Source organism: Elaeis guineensis, chromosome 1 (genome assembly GCF_000442705.2).
Source record: "Elaeis guineensis isolate ETL-2024a chromosome 1, EG11, whole genome shotgun sequence".
Classification (NCBI taxonomy): Eukaryota; Viridiplantae; Streptophyta; class Magnoliopsida; order Arecales; family Arecaceae; genus Elaeis; species Elaeis guineensis.
In genome coordinates this window covers 109,131,051-109,153,856 of record NC_025993.2, presented here as the reverse complement: position 1 = coordinate 109,153,856, position 22,806 = coordinate 109,131,051, and the positions used below count along the sequence as shown (strand labels likewise).

At 35.5% G+C, this 22,806-nt stretch overlaps 2 protein-coding genes and 1 pseudogene across 2 annotated transcripts; 2 read left to right on the top strand and 1 right to left on the bottom strand.

Moving 5' to 3' along the window:
- Positions 1-13,499, top strand: part of LOC140858530 (1-aminocyclopropane-1-carboxylate oxidase-like) — a 163,347-nt pseudogene extending 149,848 nt beyond the window's left edge.
- On the top strand, positions 7,218-11,231 carry LOC140854754 (uncharacterized). The gene is made up of 7 exons (XM_073250796.1): positions 7,218-7,334; positions 8,139-8,330; positions 8,414-8,658; positions 8,737-8,940; positions 9,043-9,135; positions 9,296-9,397; positions 11,154-11,231. Exons 1-7 carry the CDS (start codon positions 7,295-7,297, stop codon positions 11,229-11,231), a joined length of 954 nt encoding a protein of 317 aa, XP_073106897.1. The 5' UTR covers positions 7,218-7,294.
- An 8,601-nt stretch (positions 13,500-22,100) lies between the features above and the next one.
- On the bottom strand, positions 22,101-22,523 carry LOC105038462 (pentatricopeptide repeat-containing protein At3g63370, chloroplastic-like). Its single transcript, XM_010914271.2, has one exon. It carries the CDS (start codon positions 22,521-22,523, stop codon positions 22,101-22,103), a length of 423 nt encoding a protein of 140 aa, XP_010912573.2.
- Positions 22,524-22,806: the final 283 nt, after the last annotated feature.

Genomic DNA, 22,806 nt, shown 5'->3' with positions numbered 1-22,806 from the left:
ACATACATTAATATAATAATACAATTCAAAAAAAATAAATGAGTAATTATCAAAGAGAAATCATAAGTCATAAAATCTCATGCCAGACATACAATATAACTCAACATATATCACGAATTATATATTATGACAAATTCATCATAAATATCACCAATAGTTTTACATGACTTATCATTTATGTTTCATTAATATGTTCTAAATCAACAGTTGTTTTTCAGTTTGGACTAATTACGGTTATATTTTAGCCCATAATGGCAAACTAGAATATCCATGGTTTAGCCCGCATTGGTAAATCAGAATATCTGTGCTTCCATTTATAGTAGCAAATTAGGATATTATGATTCGACATATGACTAACAATCCAAGATGCCACAATTCGGCCTATGGCCATCAATCCACACATGGCTAGTCTAAATCCTCTTACACAATCAATAGATCATTTAATAATTTGTATTACATTTCTTGTTCAATTCAAAATATCAGATATCATATTTCCAGCAATTAAGATAGTCAACATGTGACATACACACACATATATAATAAAGAATCATATACCCAAAAAAAGCATATGCACACACATATATAATAAAGAATCATACACCCAAAAAAAGCCAAAATCATTATGCATGTACAAAAATATATATATACAAGTGATCATATAAAGAGATTCTTATGTCTATCGATCTCAGACTCAAGTATATCTATTGATCAATCTCTCGATCTATGAAAAATATAAAAATCATATACGATTAAAAATAGAGAATTTTATGAAAAAACATCTGAATATTATAGGTCCAAGATACACTACAGGAAAAAAGGGAAATACCGACCTTTTTTTGCCGACGCTTTTGGAAAGCGTCGGCAGGTTGCGCTGACCTGCCGACGCTTTTAAAAAGCGTCGTCATTTAACGACGCTTAAAAGCGTCGTAAATCAACGCCGACGCTTTTAACAAAAGCGTCGTTAAATTAAGAAAATACCGACACTTTTTTACTATATTTAACGACGCTAAAAAGCGTCGTTAGGTTAGTTTAATACCCCCCATCTCCCGTGCCCTAATCTATCTCCCGCCGCGCGCCCCTGCTTTCCCTCCGCCGACTTGTGGTAGCGCAGCCGCCGTCCGTGAGCGCCGGCACTCCGGTCTTCCTCGCCGCCGTCCGTGAGCGCCGGCACTCCTCCGAGGTACTTTTTTTTTTCTCTTTTCTTTCTTTCTTCTTTTTTTTTTCTCTGTCTCTCTTTTTCGCTCGTTTTTCTCTACTCTTTCTTTTCCTCTTTCGTTCTTTCTCTTATCCCAAGCCGTAGAGGGTTCCATCATGGGGGCTCCGAGCCACCATCGAAGCCTCCATAGTAGTATGTTGTTCGGACCAAGTACTTGCCTTCTTTGTGGACGGGGAACACAAAACAGTACTTTCGAGCCGAGTTGTCGGGGAAATACCTCACTCGAGAAAGTATGGGCACAACACCTGTAACTTTGGTTTCGAATACTTTCCCAATACTTATAAATTCTCTGTCTGGGGTCCATTGGATTCCACTTAATGTCTCCTCCTTGGATGCGCCACAGTTGATGAAGTAACCTGTGGATCATAAAACATGGGCTCAATACTAAGAATAAGGAACCAACAACAGCGTAAATTAATGTTTTGTTAATAGAAAATCTGTGGAAGTAGGATTAGGTGGATTCATATACGGTTCTTTTGGGATAATCCTTAGCCGCACATAAGAATGAAAACAATGAGAAGTAGAATTATGTTACTTCATGAATTTGACAAGATCTGCTAAAGCTTGAAACCTATGTGTATTTATTTGTTGGAAGGTGAACCAATAAATTGGTATAATAGCAATCAAAACATCCAACGGTTCTAACAATATTATGACAACAAAGAAGCCAACTATTTGGCCAAGCAAGAGGATGACAAAGGAGTGGGACTGAACCATGTCCCGAGACCCATTGTAATCCAGCTATATAGACACTGTATATAGCTGTTTTGTGTTCGTTTCATCCATGAGCTCCCATGCCTCGCTGCTGGGTCATGGCCTCTCCAATGTAGTCCATGGCATGAAAACTACCCAACCTTGGTGGGGGCACGAAATTAACCTGATGTTGATAGATCGGAGCTCAGAGATGCCGCGGCCAGCATCATCTTCGCTCGGCAAAGGAATTCAAGTGGTGTTTAGCACGAATAGAAAGACTTTCTTATTTTAGGGTGTTTTTGATGAATATATATTATTGCAACTGCTCTAGAATTTCATAATAACATGCCTGTTTTGCATTAATTTTTTGCTGATTGTTTTGGTGAATTAATCCGCAGAAAAACAGATGGAAATAAGAGATAGATGGGTATTCATTCAGAATATCTGGTTGCTTTGTGATTTTCTAGTCTAGTTGCTTATGAATTGGGAGATATAAACTCTGAAATTCAATTCATTGAAATGTATGGACTTTGAATGCAAAAGGTATGTTTTGTGATAGTAAGAAAATTTGACTGTGGTAGATATGTTTGCATTTATGTCTGAAACCTGTGTTTTGTCCTTGTTTCTCCTAGATTGATAAACTTCATTTTACCGAGCATGCTTTTCATAGTGACCTATGATGAATAGGGAAATGAAAATCTGTGTAAGTTGGAACATGATCCGAGAGTAGCCACTTCTGGCATCTTATTGATATATTAAGTCACTAATTCTTCCTTTGATAAAGAAATAAAAATATTGCAAGACTGCAGAATGGGGTCTGCAGAGCAATGCTAATCAAAATCATAACTGAAATCAACAATATCAGCAAGTATTTGTATAATATCTGTAGTCAACAAGATGATGAATGGACTGGATCTAACATTATATGAATTAACAGAAGCCTAATGTATTGACCTTTAAACGTGCCAACTTAATGCAGTCAATGGCTTGCAAAAACAGAGAATAGCAAATCCCCAAACATCTCTTATGAGTCGGATTAGTGAGTGTTCTAGCGGTGCAAGATTTGAACCAAGCTCATAGACAGGGACATTTATTTTTTTAATGGGCAGGCATTATATAGGACTGTCCTCTAGTACCATTTATTGAGCCGAAGCCAAATATTGAGCCGGGAAAGGTGCCCTGTTCATTTTATGAATTACGGTAGAAATCAAAAGTCTGTGGGACCAGTTAAAGCCATTACCCTGCGTGAGAGATGAGTGTAATCAGTGACGAGATTTAGCCTCGAGTTCAAATATACTCGGTAACTATTTACCAAACTACACTGGTTTTTCAGGGTGCTCGGCATGATGATGACTGTCTCCATGTACACAAGCACAACTTACAATAAATAAAAAATCTAATATCGAATGATGGTTGGTTCATATGTACTTGTGGAGCGAACGTATAAGTCATGATCATCTTCATCCACACCTCTCCTAAATTATCAAATATGGTAAACATGTATAGCATAAAATAAATGATATAGAGCTAGATCAATTTACAACCACACCCTCTTAGTATCTCTCTATGAGGTTCACCCAAAAATATATAGTACAATTAATTAAGGTTGTGATACATGATTGATGAATGGATAATTTCATAGTTTCATGAATCCTGATTGATTGCTTATCTGACATGTGGCGCTCGTTATGTGGCTGGACCCTGATATCATGTGGCCTACGTTATCCTTATCTTCCTGGCTGATGAAGACTAAGTATCTGGATTAAGCTGGGCCAAGTTTCTTTCTCCATTACTCCCCAAGTTAATATCAGGTATTAAATCAAGTTAATTATGAATTAATTTTAAAAAAAAATTTGCATTGCATAGAAACATAGACCCGTCTTTTGATTAATGTACATATTCTATTGTATCCGTACATTTATTTATTTTTGTACGGATAAAAGAATTATGTACATTGATCAATTGATTGTCCAGTATGGACAGTTTGGAAAATGTGAGTAATTCTATAGGTCATTACCATAATCAAATGGTATGCTGAGGGTTCGGAATAAATTTCGGATGGTATTTTTCTTTTGTTCTTCCTATACGGAAGAACTAAGGGGAAATGCTGCCGAAATTTTTTTCGGCTCTTGTTGCATATCATTTGATTTTTGTAATTGACCTATAGAATTAATGCATTTTCTGAATGGGATAGGACCTTCTTTACCTATTAGTTGATGATAGCAAGCATTTACTATGTAAACTTTATGTAGCTGTTATTTTTTTGGATTTTATGAAATAACTGATATTTTTTACTCATTGCATTAATATAGATTGTATAATTTTTTTTATTTTTAGATAAATTACAAGTTCGGTCAGTTTTATCCTACAATGGACAAAAGTTGGATAAATAAACCAAGGAATAGTAAAGAATATTTAGATGGAGTTCATGACTTCATTAAATTTGGTATGGAGAAAAGTAGTTTGAATGGAAAGATTTTATGTCCATGTCGGAAATGTGTAAATAGTTCTTCTTTAGATCCACAAAATGTTGAAGAACATTTGGTATGGAATGGTTTTTTAAGAGGTTATACCGATTGGATTTTTCATGGAGAATCTATGTTGCCATCATCATGTAACCAACCCCTGACTCATTGCGGATCCACTAGCCTAGAAGACAATTCTGCAAGAGATGATGATATAAGGGGTTTGATCACAGATGCTTTTGGATTTGATGTTCAAAATTTAGGAGAATCCAGTAGTATACAAGAAACAGTTGGGATGTTTGATGGATGTACGCATACGGAACGTATGCATGTTGAGGAGCCCATACATACATCTAATGATGAGACAGCTCGTTATCACACCTTAATGAAAGATGCAGACGAAGAATTATATCCGGGTTATACAAAATTTTCTAAGATTTCTTTTCTTGTATATTTATTTCATATAAAATATTTGAATGGATGGTCTGGAAAGAGTTTTACCATGCTGCTCAAGTTATTAAAGGATGCATTTCCAGAAAGCACTCGTTTACCACCATCGTATTATGAAGCCAAGAAAGTAGTAAAGGAATTGGATCTTAGATATGAAAAGATTCATAGTTGTCCGAAAGATTGTATGTTATATCGGGGTGAAAATGCTAATCAAGAGTCATGCAATGTATGTGGATCTTCAAGATGGATAACACAAAAAGAAGATCGAGATGATGTACTGAATGAATTGGATGCAACGCAGAGTAAAAAGAAACCGGCCAAGGTATTGCGTTACTTTCCTCTTATACCTAGATTGAAAAGGATTTATGCATCATCAAAAACAGCTTCATCAATGAGATGGCATCATGAAGGACGTACAAAGGATGGAATGTTGAGACATCCAGCAGATAGTCTTCAATGGAAAGCATTTGATGATAGGCATCCTGATTTTGCCTCTGATGTTCGCAGTGTTAGGTTTGGCTTAGCTTCTGATGGTTTCAATCCATTTCGGACCCTGAGTTCTACCTACAGCACTTGGCCAGTCGTTTTGATACCTTACAATTTGCCACCGTGGATGTGCATGAAACAATCATCACTTATCTTGTCAATGGTTATTCCAGGAGATAAGGGTCCAGGCAATGATATTGATATTTTTCTACAGCCTTTGATAGAGGAATTGAAACAGTTGTGGGAGGGTGTTGATGCATTTGATGCTTCCAACGGCCAAACATTTAAACTACGGGCAGCTTTGTTATGGACTATTAATGATTTTCCAGCATATGTCAATTTATCTGGCTGGAGTACAAAGGGACGGGTCGCATGTCCTTGTTGTGGAGATTCAACACATTCAATTTGGTTAAAACATGGAGGTAAATTTTGTTACATGGGACATCGTCGATGGTTGGAAGCAAATCATCCGTTTCGATTTCAGAAAGATTTGTTTGATGGTACTATAGAATTGGGATGTGCCCCTATTCCACCTTCTGGAACTGATGTTCATAGACAAATGGATGGCATGAATTACAGCTATGGTAAGCACTCAAAGTCCTCTAAAAAAAGAGGAAGGGATGATGTTGAAAGCTCAGTGCACGAAGGGTTACCAGAGGAAGTCAGTATCAGTACTATAGATGCAGAGTTGTTTCAAGATCCAGACAATTATTTCGAGGATGAAAATGAGGAAGACACACAGATAGCATCTACACAACAGCCAAGTAAACATTTATGGAAAAAACGAAGTATCTTTTTTGACTTACCTTATTGGAAACATAATCTTATTCGGCATAATCTTGATGTCATGCATATAGAGAAGAATGTTTGCGATAATTTACTTGGAATATTTTTAAACCTTGATGGAAAGAGCAAAGATAACATGAAGGCACGTCTTGATTTAAAAGAAATGGGTATCCGACAGGAACTTTATCCTAAAATGCTTGCTAATGATAGAATTTATGTGCCTCCTGCATGTTACACAATGTCTGCTCGAGAAAAGGATAATTTTTTGGGAGTTTTGAAAAGTATCAAAGTACCCGATGGATATGCATCGAATATTTCATGATGTGTGCATCTAAAGGATCGAAAACTTTCAAATCTTAAAAGTCATGATGGTCACATATTGATGCAAGATATTTTTTCAATAGCTTTAAGATCGTCATTGCCGAAACAAGTTGTTACAATTGTACTTCGATTATCGTCATTCTTTAAGGCATTATGTTCCAAAGTTATTGATCCTCGGAAACTTGATCAGTTACAATCGGATATTACAATTACACTTTGCCAGATGGAAAAGATTTTTTCTCCTGGATTTTTCACTATTATGGTACATCTGCTCATTCACCTAGCTTCAGAAGTTAAAGTTGGTGGACCGGTACATTATAGATGGATGTATCCTATTGAGAGGTATTATTGCAAACCTTAAATCTTTTGATAATTTTATTAGAAACAACAGCATACTGATATTTTAATAAATATTTAATTCTTGAAGGTATCTTGTGCGTCTTAAAGATTATGTGCGAAATAGAGCCTATCCCGAAGGCTCGATTGCTGAAGCATATATTGCGAATGAATGTTTGACATTTTGTTCAAGATATCTTCAAGGTGTAGAGACTATTTTTAGTCGACCTCAACGGCATAATGACTTTGTGGAGAATGCAGAACTGTATAAGTTCTTAACTGCTGGAAAATTCTTGGGAAGAGGTGAAGGTATTGTACTTGATCAAAAATCTTTAGCACAAGCACATCGTTATGTGTTACTTCATAGTGACATAATATCTGACCATCGCAGGTTAGTATATTTAAGGAATGACATCAAAATTTAAATTTTATATTAGATATAATGTTATAAATGATATATTTATATTTTATGCAGTGAATTTTTAATTTATCAGAGACGAGCCAATCATAACATTCGTCCTAATGCAAGGATTGAACAGCGATGGTTGGTCGAGTTATTCCCTATGTGGCTTTCGAATCAGGTGTGATTTATATTTAATTATGGGATATATTAATTTTTGATACATATTTAATATCAGATAACTCAACTGCACTTCGTCATATCATTTTTTGTTAGGTATCAAAGATGATGGAGACAAATAATTCAGATGAACTAATAGCTCTTGCTCGAGGACCTAACAAGATTGTGAATAGATATAACGGTTTCATAATTAATGGCTTTAAATTTCATACTAGAGAACGAGAGAAATTTAGAAAAATACAGAATAGCGGTGTTATGGTGGAAGCGGATGGAAAATCCTATTATGGTGCACTTAAAGATATCTATGAGTTGGATTATTATGGAAAATTTAAAGTAGTACTGTTTAGATGTGATTGGATAGACATAAACTCACCAAGGGGTTTGAAACAAGATGCAAATGGATTTACACTTGTAAATTTTTCAAGGTTGATACACACTGGTGTGTTATTGAAGGATGACCCATTCATTTTTTCATCTCAAGCTCGTCAAGTATTTTATGTACAAGACGCAAAAAATAAAGATTGGTTTACTGTCATCAAAACAAAACCTAGAGACTTATATGATATGGGAAACCAAGTGGAGGATGATGACGATGACACTTATACACAATGTATGCCCCACAATTTTGTGCCAGCTGATGATTTAAATGCTACGACGACGTTGGTTAGAACAGAATTCGAAGAAAACACTACTGCTTGATTGTTACTGGTAATAATTATTTATGATGTATATATTTTGCATTAATTATTGTGTTATTTTACTCCATATATTAACTGATTCTACCTTTTATTTATATAAATGCTAGGTGACATCATGCGTCGCAGGGGACGATATGCTGGTGTGCAGTTTCAGTTTTCACAGACAGAGGCCGGTACGTCTTCTTCAGCACAGCAGCCTGAGGCCAGTTCAGCTGCACAGCATTCTGAGCCCTATCCTTCATCATCAGCACAGCACGATCCTCCTGTTCATCAGCCAGATGATGAGATATACGTGCAGGGTATATATTGTCTTTCATGTAATTTTTTTTTATTTTTTTTTATGTATATTTATGATATAGTTACTTTTATGTATTTTTTGCAGACGGATCCGGGAGAGTACGCCCCAGACGTGGACCCACAGTAGTACGAGATGTGTGGCAGATACGTGAGGGCGAGAGGATTGTTGTGGAGTGCAATCAGCTAGGTCAGCCAATTAAGAAAGCTGCCTGCTTATTGACTTCATTTTTGGGGACTGTTGCTCGGAGGCCTCAGCTATGTCCGTTGGGCTATGCAAAATGGAATGACATGCTTCCAACGTACAAAGTTGAGCTCCTCCGAGTTATAGAGGTAATGAATTGATGTTCATACTGTATATTAATTGTTAATCATTTATATAATTTATTTCATTTAACTTTTTTTTTATAGAGCAAGTTTGTTCTCCCTCCATCCACTCATGATTTTGTAATGAAGTCTCTCAACCGCAAATGGAAAGAATATAGAGCACAATTGAAGAAGGACTATATGAGACAGGGTATGACAGAGGAGGAGGTTGCTAGGAATTGTCCTCCTGATGTACCACCTCATCAGTGGATGGAGTTGGTTCATTATTGGTTCTCTGAGAGGGCACAGGTATATTATTTGTTTATTATCTTTTTTTCCTAAATATTTTATAAAAATATTGATTTTTATTATATATTGTATATATAACAAGTTTTTTACTTTATTTTACAGACTTATTCTGCTATTGGTAGAGCTGCACGAGCAGCTCAATCTGTTCCTCATACATCGGGGTCGAAGAGTTATACACGACTCCGACAGGAGTTTGTATGTTCCTTAAACTTTCATAATTAACTTTTAATTTTTATATTCAAATATTTATATAACTAATATCATTATGTATCGTGGACCATGTCTGTATCATGATACTCATATATTTTTTTAAATTATCATAACTGTTTGCTTAAAATTGAAATTATTTGTGTAGGAGGATGAGCATGGGAGGGAACCCGGACAAGTGGAGTTTTACCGGATGACTCATACTCATCAGGATGGTACTTTTGTTCGAGATGAGTCAAGAGATTTATATGTACGGTATTATTAATATTATATTTTTTGCAATGATTTAAATTTAATTTTGTTAGCTATTAATGTATAACTCTTGTTTTCAAAAAAAATACAGGAGAGGGCTACATCTCTCATTGCGGAGCGTGACGACGAGTCCGCAGTATCTACGCAGCAGAGCCGTATCGAGGCTGAGGTATTCACAGAGTTGATGGGACCAGAGCGCTACGGCCGAGTGAGGGGTTATGGAGTAGGAGTCACCCCCACTCAGTTATCTGAGGTTAGTAGATATACGCAGCATGCTGCAGTAGATGCTCAGGATTCACGCGTTCGCAGACTCGAGGCGGAGATACAGGAGATTAGACAGAGTCGTGCTGCTGAGATGGAGGAGATGCGACAGAGCCGTGCCGAGATGCAGGCCATGAGGGGATAGATTGATCGCCTTACATCTTTATTAGAGATGTATGGTTCATCTCAGGTAAATACATAATATTAAATATATATTTTTGTATTAATTTAATGATTTATATATTTTATTTATAGATATACAAATCATGCTTTTGATATATTTTTTGTAGGCTCCTGACATATCAGGCACCCGTCGAGATAGCGGCACGTCACGTGGAGACAACGACGACCATCCGCCTGCAGATTGATGTTATTTTATTTTTGTTGTATTTTTATATTTATTTATATTACTCTTGATTGTAATGGATGATTAGTACTTTATTTTTATTTATATAAAATATTATCTTTTGGTTTGATTAAATTTTCTATTTCAGCTTGCTTTTGATGTGAATGATGGTGATTGTACAGGTGTGAATGTGAATGTGGTGATTGTACATGTTTATTGTATTGTACATGTTTATTGTACAGGTGTGATATGATTTCGTATAGGAATGTATTGTATTATTTTTTTTTTTAGATAATATCTGTATTTTTTTTTCCTCTTAAAACCTTTAACGACGCTTATAAGCGTCGTTACAATTATTTTAACGACGCTTATAAGCGTCGTTAAAGACAAAAAGCCGACGCTTCGAAAAGCGTCTTGGTAGACTGTATTGTCACGCGAGGTCATTAACGACGCTTTAAAGCGTCGTTAAATTTGTCTTTTGCGACGCTTTAAAGCGTCGTAAAGATTTACATTAACGACGCTTATAAGCATCGTTAAATTTGTCTTTTGCGACGCTTTAAAGGGTCGTAAAGATTTACATTAACGACGCTTATAAGCGTCGTTAAGACAAATTTAACGACGCTTTAAAGCATCGTTAATGTAAATATTAACGACGCTTTAAAGCGTCGTTAAAAAATAACGACGCTTTTAAAAAGCGTCGACGCTATTCGTCCCCACTCTTACATAGTCGACGCTTTGCCGACGCTTTTCGAAGCATCGTAAAGCAAAATAGCGACGCTTTAAAGCGTCGTTAATGACCATTAATAGCGTCGTTAATGACCATTTTTTCTGTAGTGATACCTCCCAAGGTCAATTGGTTAATCTGAGTGTACCTAAACATCTGGATCCTTTACCGGTTCATATTACTCTAGAAAAAAAATCTATGAAGAGAGAGAAAATTATAAAGAGAGAAACTAGAGAGATAAACTCATTTTATACAGTGAGAAAGAAAGAAACTAGAGAAAGAAAGAATATAGTGTAAAGAGAAAGATAGGAGAGAGAAAATAGAAGAAATTATCTACATTTTTTTTTCTTTTCCTATTTCTTTTTCTTTTTCTCCTTTCTCTTTTTCTTGTTTTCTTCTTAGTTTTTTTTCTATGAAAAACAGGGGAAGGAGAAAGGGCTTCAGGCCGGCCACCCCCTTACGGTGCGGCTCCCCACAATAGTGGTTACGACACTAGCATGACCCTTTGGTGACTTGGCTTGACCCTTGGCAACAAAAGCATAGCCCCGTCTGTTCGATGATGGCCGGTCCAGTGGAAGAAAGAAGAAGAAGGAAACAAGGAAGGTTAGGATTCAAAAGAATCCAGAGGAAATCTGGCAATCAACCAGCTCAAAATCGATCGATAATGGTGGCCTTAGGATGGTGAAGGAATAAGCAATGGTTCAGGGTTCTACAACCTCAATTTTTAGTGAGATATTAGGTTCTCTTTTCTGGCGAAAATTGAAGAAACTTTGTCAGAAAACAAAGGAAAACCCATGGATTTCATCGGTGATGAATCAAGTACGAGGGGTGACTGTTTTGAGGGAGTACTTTATTTAAATCATGATTTTTTTTTGAGTAAAGATTCTTTTCTTTCAAACAATCTTCTTTTTCTTTAATCAGGGCATGATTAGATTTTTTTTTTAGTTCTTTATTTTTTAAGCCAAGTTTTTTTAAATTCATCTAAAAGATCATAAAATATTTCTTGCAATTCATCAAAAGTAAAATCAAACTTATTTTCATATGTTACCTCTTCTTGTATGCCATGAGACATAAATTTGCCACTTTATACATTTCTTCATCGGAGTTTGAGTCTTCACCATTGCCCTAACTAGCCATCATTACCTTCTTCTTGATCTTTTTTTTTTTTAAATTTTCTTTAGGAGAGGACAATCAATTTTGAAGTGCCATGGCTTCTTACATTCATAATACATGAGTTGCTCTTTTTTTTTCTCCTTCTCCTTGCTTGGCTCATCTTTTGAGAAAGGTTTCGTTCTGAAGTTTTGCCTCTTTTTTCTTACGAACCTTTTGAATTTCCAGGTGATGAGAGCTATTTCCTCATTAACTTCTCCTTCTTCTGGTTCCTCACTATCTTTCTCATCTTTTACAGTGGATTTGAGGACAATAGTCATCTTTTTTCTCACTTCCTGTTCATTGTTTTGTTTCATGATCAACTCATGGGTCATGAGTGAACCAAAAAATTCTTCTATGAATAAAATATTGAGATCCTTGGCTTTTTGAAATAAGAGGAGATTTATAGCTGAGATCTAGAGCTCTATCAAGCCTAGAATCCTTGTTCATGTTGGACTCAGAGAGAGGAGGCAGACTCCGTCAGGAGTCCTGTTCCGCTCACATGTCCAGCATGTGAGATTTAGTTTTTTTTCCCCTTGCTGCTTTAAAAATTGTGCGAGATCTTTTTAAGTTTGATCCAAATGACCAAGATATTATGGCTGATCTCGAGAACCTCACTTTCTAATATGGACATTCCATTTTGTTGACTTATTGCAATGCTTCAACATACAATATTGGAACCAAATGAATCTACATTGGTGCAAAGAAAGTAGCAGTCTGGATAATGTGTCGAATGTATTAAATTGAAATATGTAGAAAGTAGTGACCAAAAACTAATACTTTTGCCTGACTTAAGAGGACGGATAATCCAAATTTTCATCAACCTCCTACTGCAATTTTGAACTGGCGATGCTGAGATACGTCAAGGAAGAAAGAAGTCAGCGGTTGGACATTGTGGATTGGGAGGATGTGTTTGTTCTCCAAGATGACAATGAATGGCCATCCAAACCCTCAGAGTTCAAGTAAGATCCTACACTTGCCTGGCCAACCGGAAACATAGTTGCCTCATTAAACCCTTCTCCTCAAGCGTTTGATGTTTCTTCCTTGACTTGCAGGGAAACCATGAAGGAGTGCAGGAGAGAGCTCAAGAAACTGGCTGAGAAACTAGTGGAAGTAATGGATGAAAACATAGGTTTGGAGAAGGGCAGCATAAAGACTGCTTTCTCTGGCAATGGAGAACATGAGCATTTCTTCGGGACCAAGGTGAGCCACTACCCGCCATGCCCTCGCCTTGACCTGGTTCAAGGTCTTGGTGCCCACACCGATGCCGGCGGTGTCATCCTTCTTTTCCAAGATGACCAAGTGGGTGGACTCCAGATACTTAAAGATGGCCGGTGGACCGATGTCCAGCCAGTAGCCAATGCCATTGTGATCAACACCGGAGATCAGATAGAGGTGCTCGGCAATGGGTGATACAAGAGCGTGTGGCACCGTGTGCTCGCCACCAGCAACGTAACTGCCACTCCACCCCTCCCTCAAGGCCACCATATCTCCAGCAACCAGTGGAGAAGAGGCTCGACCTTTGTACCCAAGTTTGTGTTTGGGGACTACATGGGTGTGTATGTCAAGCAGAAATTTCAGCCTAAGGAGCCAAGGTTTGAAGCGGTGGCGTCCATGTGAAGGCAAAGTAGAAGCTAGAAATGAACTTGAGAAACAAGGTTGCATGGATTTAGTTTTTTTTCAACCCATGTTTTAATTTTTTTCAACCAACGTAAGTGTCAATGTTGAGTCCTACAGTGAGACGTCCTGTGTTGGTTTGCATGGGAAGTAGACCGATCATAAACCTGTGTTGTTGTTGAGTCATTGTTCACACTTATATTGGTTGAGAAAAAAACTAAATCCATGTAACCTTGTTTCTCATGTTCATTTGTAGCATCTACCTTACCTTCACACGGCTCCTACTGCTTCAAACCTTTGCTCCTTAGGCTGAAACTTGTAACATCGTAGTACTAGGCCGATCATAAAGCTGTCTTGTTGTTTTTCTTGTTACAAAAGTTGTGTTGTTGCCGAAAAAGTGCTCACTTTGTACTCTTGAGATCACGGACTAGTTAAGGGTGTGTTTAGTTATATTTTTTGATTTTTTAAAAAAAAATTAATTTTTTTTTTATTTTTGTTATTGAGCGAAAACAAAAAGGCAAAAAGCATGTTTGGTAACTACTAAAGCAAAAAGCAAAAAAAGCAAAAAGCATGTTTGATAAATACAATATTTTGCTATTATTTTACATATTAAAAATATAAAATCCAAATTACTCAATCAAACCATACGCTCGAGCTAATCTATTAGTAATTCTATCTCTAATTATACCCATTTCTCATCGAGAGCTAGTAGTCCTATCAATACTTGTAGCAGCTTGGTTGGGGGCATTAATGAATTCTAATACCGTTAGCGCTCCATCCTTACCGTTAGCGCTCCATCCTTATCTAAAATTTTTTTCAAAGAATTTATCCTTTTTTATATTTCGAAGAGTTAATGTCCTAAAATAAACATTACCTAAAAATTCAGGTTCTGAAATGATAGTTTAGCCATAATCTTAGGCAACTATATAACCAGTTATAATGTTTAAAGTTATTTGATTTATATCTAGAAGCATACATGCTTAGAGGCTTATTATATGGTTAATTATTACTTAGAAGCACTTACTTTTGTTTAGTGCCAAATAAATTACATGGAGGGATGATAGTACTTAACTTGTTACAGGACTGATTTGTTGATAAGTATAATAAATATCCCAATAAAAGTATCAAAATATATACTAATTGATCTTTATTCCTTAAGAATTGATGCTTTTGTTTGTGTTTAGTAGGAAAGAAGATTACCTATGCAAAGAGCTTAATTTATAGATTCAAATAAAAAAAATAGGCACATATCAGACTCAGTTTGGACCCTGAATGAAGAACCAAAGCTAGAAGAAAAGAAAAAAAAAATTACGAAGTCGACCTAGCCCAAGCTGCGCGGTCCACGGGCGGTTCACAGCCCATAACCAGCCAAAGCGATCCACAAGGGTCGACAGAAATAGTGTTCGGTTTACAGTCGGTCCATAGACCGATGTATGCTAGGTCTATATGCAGTCCATCGGCATAGTACCGATGGTCTTTATCACGATGCATGGGCAAGTGGGTGCATTTTTGCACCATCGGATGGTGGGCAGTAGCTTTCTTATGGGATTGGATGGTTGAGAGAGCCCTATCCCATGTCAAGTGGTGGTGGCCCACATCTATTGTGCGATCCAACTGTCCGAAATCATTCCTACTCATGATCGGACGGTTGGAAAGGGTTGTTGGCTGAAAGAAGAAGTCTGGGTTGAGTTTTGCACTGATCAACAGTCCTCATTTGATCTGAAAGTTGATCTGATGGCCAGGATTGATGCCGACTTGATTTGGGATGTTTTGAGGTGGGATTTGGGCCATTTGATTGTGATCAGATGGTGGGTGTGGGTTGAAGTATTTGAACGTGAGTGAAAGTCATCTCATACTCGATTTCAACTAGGATTTGCTCTGTAAAAAGGCTAGATTGTAGCAATAGAGAGAGGGGGGGCAGTAATAGGCAGTTGGCCACAAATTTTCTTTTTCTTTATTTTTTTTTAGATTTTATATTAAGATTTGAAGGAAGAGTAGAGAAGAAGAAGATTATTTCAGAAAGAGGAGGTGCTGTGATAGGATTCCAAATCTTCCAGAAGATGTATCTAGGAGCCATGCTTGGCTAAGGTGTAGTCTGTAGGAGAGTACAGATATCCTTACATACTTCTATATATTTATTTTCTATTCTCTATAATTAATAAAATACTTTTAAGTTCTATTCAATTTCTTCTTGAATAAGTTACCTATAGGAGAGATAGATTATGATTGTGACAGAATATGACCCATGCTCAACAAAAATAATTTATTCTATGATTTGATATTTACATAATGTGTTAGGATCTTACAATTTAATCATTTAATAGCCTATACTTGTGGAATGGATCATGATCTTGATAGGATATGGTTCGTACTCGATAAGATAGCCTATGCTTGAGATTGGTTTGCAAGATTTCTAATTGATTATGATCTAATTGCTTAGATCAGAATAAATATCAGAATTTATGTCTGTGATCATATGAAAATCTAAAGATATCTTTTTTATTATCTATCTCTCAATTTTATCTTTGATTTAAATTAGTTAGTATTAATTAAAATATTATCAACTTTTAAGAATCTAAACCTCCTCTTTTGCTTAGTTAATTACATCTCAGTCCTCTGATCTCCATTCCAACTCATCCTATCTATATAGTTTGGGTTAGATTTATTTTTGATCGTCTATAATGGTGATCAAATTTTGGTACCGTTATCGAAGATCATTAGCACAGTTGTGTTGACTACAAATAAAAAATAAAAAAAATAATTTAGTATTTATTTATGCCTTATATTGCTTTACTAATTTTTAGCTAGATTACTTTATTTGCATAATTCAATAGTTACTTTATTTTATGTAAATAATTTACTGCTTATTATTTTTAGTAATTTATTATTTTTTATAGTTTAGGATAATTTACTTTCTTGAAAGTAGATTTGATTTCTTGCTTTATTTATAGGTTATCTAGTTGTCTTTTAATTTTAGCATAATTTATTTCTGTTTTAGTTAGATTCTCTAAATCTTTTCAAATTTAATTAACTTAATTAAAATCTATCTTATATTTTTCTTGCTTTAAATTACCTAACATAAAAAGAAACAAAATACACATCTCATAACACTTAATTAATATAGAGAATCCTAAAAGATAATAATTTTTAAAAAAAAAACTTAACATGTTTGACATCTTTCCTAATTGCATTGCATCTTCCATAAAATACCTTAAGGGCATAACTCATAAACAACAAAAGGTGAAGATTTCATCATCTATCCTTGGTCCACAAATCACCATCCTTCATATTGCATTGACCTAAATCTTAATCTAAAATCAATTAGACATTGGTCCCTAAAGACTCTCGAGCTCAATAGGATAAGAAATTCTAAGAGTTAGATCGAATTAGGATTAGCTATTTTGATTGGTGTCTAGAAAAATGGTTAAGGGACAAGATCCCAAAGAAAAGTGGTTATTTAATTGGTTCCATTCGCTTACCTGGCTAATGTTAATTGGTGTATAAGGAAAGCAATGGGGGGGAGTCCCACCAACCTTATACTTACCTGGTCAGTTGAGTATCTGAGCTGTAACTTGGAGGGCTTGAAGGTGATCTTGATAGTTAGGAGCTGTCTAGATCTCAGATAATTTTTAGCTAGGATTGATTGTCTAACTTGATTACTAATAAATAATTTAAATCTAATTAAAAGATTCTTCTCTATCATCTCTAGATTTAGGACTTCTTAGGGTTCATCTTTAGAACTCTCTTCTCATCTATCTTTCCTTCCTCTTTTCTCTTCATCCATAAAAATAAAAATAAAAATAAAAATAAAAATAAAAGAAGAAGATTGTTCTGATCTAGATCTATTGATTGTATATCTGAACAATCAGAATAATCTGAGATAGATCTCAACAGTAGATTGGATGAGCTGTCTCACAGATTAGATCATCTAGAATCCATCAGACACTCTCCCTATCCATCTTATCTTCCTGCGCAACAAGTTTGTGCAATATGTTCGGACCCCACTCACTTTGTGAGTGAATGTCCAGTCGCACATCGATTTTTTGAGTTTATGTATAAGCAAGTTTATCAAGATCAAACCCACATGGCCTATAGATCAACAAATAATCCATACTTCAATGCCTTTAATTCAGACTGGGGGGCTCGATCAAATTTTTTGTAGAAACCACAATCAATGGTTACCTTAGTGATACAAAAATCTATATTCATGGATGCACCTTATTACAATATGTCCTACCCACAAGATCAACCTTCTCCAACTAACTATGATCCAACTTGTAAAGAGGAGTTTCAATAAACATTAGACAGGTTAGAACTCAACAATCAACTCAGTGGTCAGACCCTTCACTCCTGTATGCAATCCTTAAAAAAACTAGAGAAGCTAGTACTCACACTCAATCGAAAGGAGGGAAGAGGGTTTCCTAGACATTCCGAGTGTCATCCTGAGTGACAATACCTAGCTAGAAATTTTAATGTCCCTATAACTTTTTCTGAACAATCAATGATGACTCTCAGGAATGAAATGGTCATAGAATAACCAACTTGTATAACCAAAAAGATCAATATAGACTATTTGACTGAGGCAAAAATAATTAGAAAAGAATCAAAAAGTTGGGTCGAACTAATTCCATCATCACCTTACCAACCTATGATCTCATTCCCAAGTATCCTAGAATCACCCATTCTTTTTAATGGAAAGGAAGAACAAATTGATGAGATAATAGAATTAATTCAAACTTTTCAAGAACCATAAATGAATAACACAATAAAGGAAGCTACACCTATAATTCTTCCTCAAGATTCGTTAAATCTTTGTTAGGCTCATTTTGAGGTAGATGACTGTAATGAAGATGGGTATGTTACAGAAAAAAATAACCTAGTAGATATGCCCTACCCCAAAACCATCCCAATTGAGATCGAAAAATATGAGCTACCACTTAGCCTACCAACAGCTCTCTTGTTAGAATCACCAACTGCTCTAGAATTGAAGTCACTTCCTGATGCACTCACTAACACTCTTCCAATAATTCTTAACCAAAAAATCTAACTTGTAGATATTCTAAAAGTATATAAAGAAGCTGTTGGATGGGATATCTCTGATATGAGGGTTAACGATATTGAGATGTTTATGATTGATTTCTCTATTTTTGGTACTACTTTTGAGGACTGCCTCCAAAATTTTTCTATGATGCTAAAATGATGTATGGAGACAGAGTTAATATTAATTTAGAAAAAATACTAGGCTTTAGATCAGAAAAAAAATATGCCAAAACATATTGTATATGAGACTAGGATTGGGATAGATCAAGCTATAATTGGAGAAATTTTTAAATCATCACCTCTGATCTCAGTCCAGCAAAGACCATCCCTTCTTGACTTTGATATTTTTAGATCCTGGTACAGCATGCTTGCTAAGAATACTTTATTAATTTGAATTAATCATCTTAGAGTATTCCATGAATGTTTTACTACCATGATGACAAGGCCTCCTGATTGGCCCTATCCTTTTGAAACTCTGAGAGATGTACCCAAGTTGGTTATAGGTGGGACTTCCTTATAGTATCTGACTGAAGATGTTAAACTTAGCACTTGTTGGAAGATAATCTAATTTTTTAGGAGTAGTCTTAATAAATGTATGACTGAAGATATTAAACTTAGCACTTGTTGGAAGGCAATCTAGCTCATACTTTTTAATTCATATTTTTTATATTTTGTTTAGGTTAATCAAGTCTGGCTTAGTATCTTTTATAGGGATTCTACTCCATCCAAGATAATATTGGCTAAGTTAGGGGGAGCAAAATAAAGAAAATAAAAAAATTTCATCCTCAGGTGCACTCTCTCCTTTTCTTTTGTTTGATTCTTTTAGTTCTCTTACTCCATTGAGGACAATATAAATTAAATTGGGGGGTGAGGCTAATGAAAAAAAAAATAAAAATCCTTGAATAAGTGAGTATTTAGTGTTTAGGCACACAATTACCCTAGATTTGGTTTGAATCAAATAAATTTTAAAAACAGTAATTGATGTTCATCTAGAAAATTCTTGAAACATCGAGAGATCAAGTATTAAGAAAATTTAATATTAAATGGTTAAATCTAGAACAAAAATCATTCTAGTATTTTTAACTCTCCCTATTAGAATCAAAGAAGAGTTTGCTTTTTATAAGCATAAGTAAGGTATCTATACGTTCCTTCATAAAAATATAGAAAAAAAAGAATAAGTTTTGAGTATTTTTTATTGAGTAATGAGACCTCTTTGCCTAAGGAAGCATTGAGTCTCGCATCAAAAAGTAAAAAATATGAAAAAATTTTACTCTTTAAAATAAAAATAAAAAAAGAGCAAGTTCTAAAGATTGGTATCTCATCAAGTAATCAGACCTCTTTCCCTCAGGAAGCACTGGTGTTTGCATCAAAAAGTGAGTAATGTTAAGATGCCTCTTTCAAAGAAAAAAAAAGGAAGGGGGAACAAGAGTTACTTGGCACTTGCTTATATTAAAGTTGATAATTTGGAGATAAAAGTAGGAATTGATCTAGCAAAGGCTTGGAAATAATTTTTGTTATTTATATAACCATCATATTAGTGAGTATTAATACCCCTATGACCTATCTCAATAATGTTCTTTTGAATATCAATAGACTGTTTAGAAAATTGCTTGATAAAATACTCATTTCAGAGTATGACGGTATCTAACACTAATTCTTTTCTTTACTCGAGAACGAGCAAAGCTCAAGTTAGAGGATGTGATAAATATAATAAATATCTCAATAAAAGCATCAAAATATATACTAATTGACTTTTATTCCTTAAGAATTGATGCTTTTACTTATATTTTGTGAGAAAGATGATTGCCAATACAAAGAGCTCAATTTATAGATTCAAAAAAAAAATTAGACACAAATCAGAATCAGTTTGAACCCTGAATGAAGATCTGAAGCCAAAAGAAAAGAAAAAAATAAAAAAATTAAGAAGAAAAGTCCAGAAGCTAGCTCAGCCAAAGCTGCACGATCCATTGCGATTCACAGCCCAAAACCAGCCAAAGTGGTCCATGAGGGTCTACAGAAATAGTGTTTGGTTCACAGCTGATCCATAAACCAATGTATGCCAGGTCTACACGTGGTCCACTAGCACAGTACCGGTGGTCTTTATCACGGCGTATGGCAAGTGGGTGCATTTTTGTGCCATCAAATGGTAGGCAGTGATTTTCTCACGGGATCGAATGATTGAGAGAGCCCCATCCCATGTCAAGCGGTGGGGGCCCACATTTATTATGTGATCCAACGGTTCGAAATCATTCTTGCTCATGATCGAATGGTTGGAAAGGGTTGTCGGTTGAAAGAAGAAGTCTAGGCTAAGTTTTGCACTGATCAATGATCCTCGTTTGATCTAAAAATTGATCCAATGGTCAGGCTTGATGCCAACCTGATTTGGGATGATTTGAGATAGGATTTGGGCCATTTGATCGTGATCGGACAGCGGGCATGGGTTGAAGCATTTGAACGTGAGTGAAAGTCATCTCATACTGGATTTCAATTGAGATTTTGCTCTATAAAAAGGCCAGACTGCAGCAACAGAGAAAGGGGAGGCAGCAACAGTAGGCAGTCGGCCATAAATTTTTTTTTTTTTAGATTTTATTTTAGGATTTGAAGGAAGAGTGGAGAAGAAGAAGATTATTTCAGGAAGAGAAGGTGCTGTAATAAGGTTCTAAATCTTCTAAAAGATATATCCAGGAGCCATGCTTAGCTAAAGTGCAATTTGTAGAGGGATATAGATATCCTTATATACTTCTATGTATTTATTTTCTATTCTCTATAATTAATAAAATACTTTTAAGTTCTATTCTATTTCTTCCTGAATAAGTTACCTATAGGTGGGATGGATTATGATCATAACAGAATATGACCCATGGTCAACAAAAGTAATTTATTCTAGGATTTGATATTTATATAACTTATTAGGATCTGTATAATTTAATCATTTGATAGTCTATACTTGTGGGACGGGCCATGATCTTGACAGGATATGGTTTGTACTTGGCAAGATAGTCTATGCTTGGGATTGATTTGCAAAATTCCTAATTGACTATGATTTAATTGCTTAGATCAGAATAAATATCAGAATCTATATCTATGATCATCTAAAAATATGAAGACATCTTTTTCATTATCTATCTCTCAATTTTATTTTTGATTTAAATTAGTTAGTATTAACTAAAATATTATCAACTTTTAAGAATCTAAACTTTCTCTTTTATTTAGTTAATTACATCTCCGTCCTCTAATCCTTATGGATACGATCCTGACTCATCCTATCTATATAGTTTGAGTTAAGTTTATTTTTGACCGCCTACGATAGCGATCACTTGTCATAATACAACATGAACATTTAAAGCTTAACACATGTAAAGTCCCATTAACATAAAACAACTGAGTAACCAAGACAACTATTTGACAATGATCACTTAAGAGAGATGGATTAAAGAATGTCACACTGATGCAATGCACATGTGCTGAGTAACCAAGAGAACATGAATCAAATTATAATGAGGTGTACTTGCAGCAATGAGTTTCCTATGTATGCATGACATGTCCTAAATTATTGCCCATCCATTAAGCACAAAAAGCACCATGCAACTTTTCAAACAACAACATTGCAGAATCAAACTGCTCGAACTTTGCATACATGAAAAATAGTGCATTGGCCACAAAAGTGGTGGAGTCAGAACCATACTTAATCGCCACATCATGAATCTCTGTTCCACAATGGATATCTTCAAGCCCATTGCAGGCATTAAGGACAGAAGCAAAAGTGCAAGCATCGGGCATTAACCTCGACATCCACATTTCATGATAAAGTTCAATGGCCTTAAAAGGCAGGCCATGGGAGGCATACACTTCGATAAGGGTGTTCCATGTAAAGATTGTCCTTTGGGGCATTTCTTCGAACAACCGTTGAGCAGATGATAGATGCCCAAATTTTCCATACATGAACATGAGCTTGGTGCTAAGAAACCAACAGAAGCCCAAACACATATCTCTTTCCCCAAAAACCCATCTAAACCCCACCCTTAATCCCCCTAAAAAACACATCAAAATCTAATCTTTTTAACTCAGCAAGCGAACTCACATCCCAAAATCTGATTCGAAGCAAAGAAAAGTAAGAAAAACAAACCAATCATAAATCAAAATACAACAATGAAAATACCCCAAAACAAATCCAACTTAGAATGATCGAAAATCTCAAAAAAATAGAGAGAAATCATCTAATCTCTGAGGAGAATATCCGAGAAATACCTCCTTTCTTTAGGGCTTGATG

Excerpts from the sequence above, each read along its gene's own strand:
- LOC140854754 (XM_073250796.1), top strand. The coding sequence starts at position 7,295 with ATGGTTGGTCGAGTTATTCCCTATGTGGCTTTCGAATCAG. Across the intron at positions 8,659-8,736 it reads AGCTCCTCCGAGTTATAGAG|AGCAAGTTTGTTCTCCCTCC; the intron begins GTAATGAATTGA and ends TTTTTTTTATAG. Across the intron at positions 9,136-9,295 it reads CACGACTCCGACAGGAGTTT|GAGGATGAGCATGGGAGGGA; the intron begins GTATGTTCCTTA and ends TTATTTGTGTAG.
- LOC105038462 (XM_010914271.2), bottom strand. The coding sequence starts at position 22,523 with ATGTGTTTGGGCTTCTGTTGGTTTCTTAGCACCAAGCTCATGTTCATG.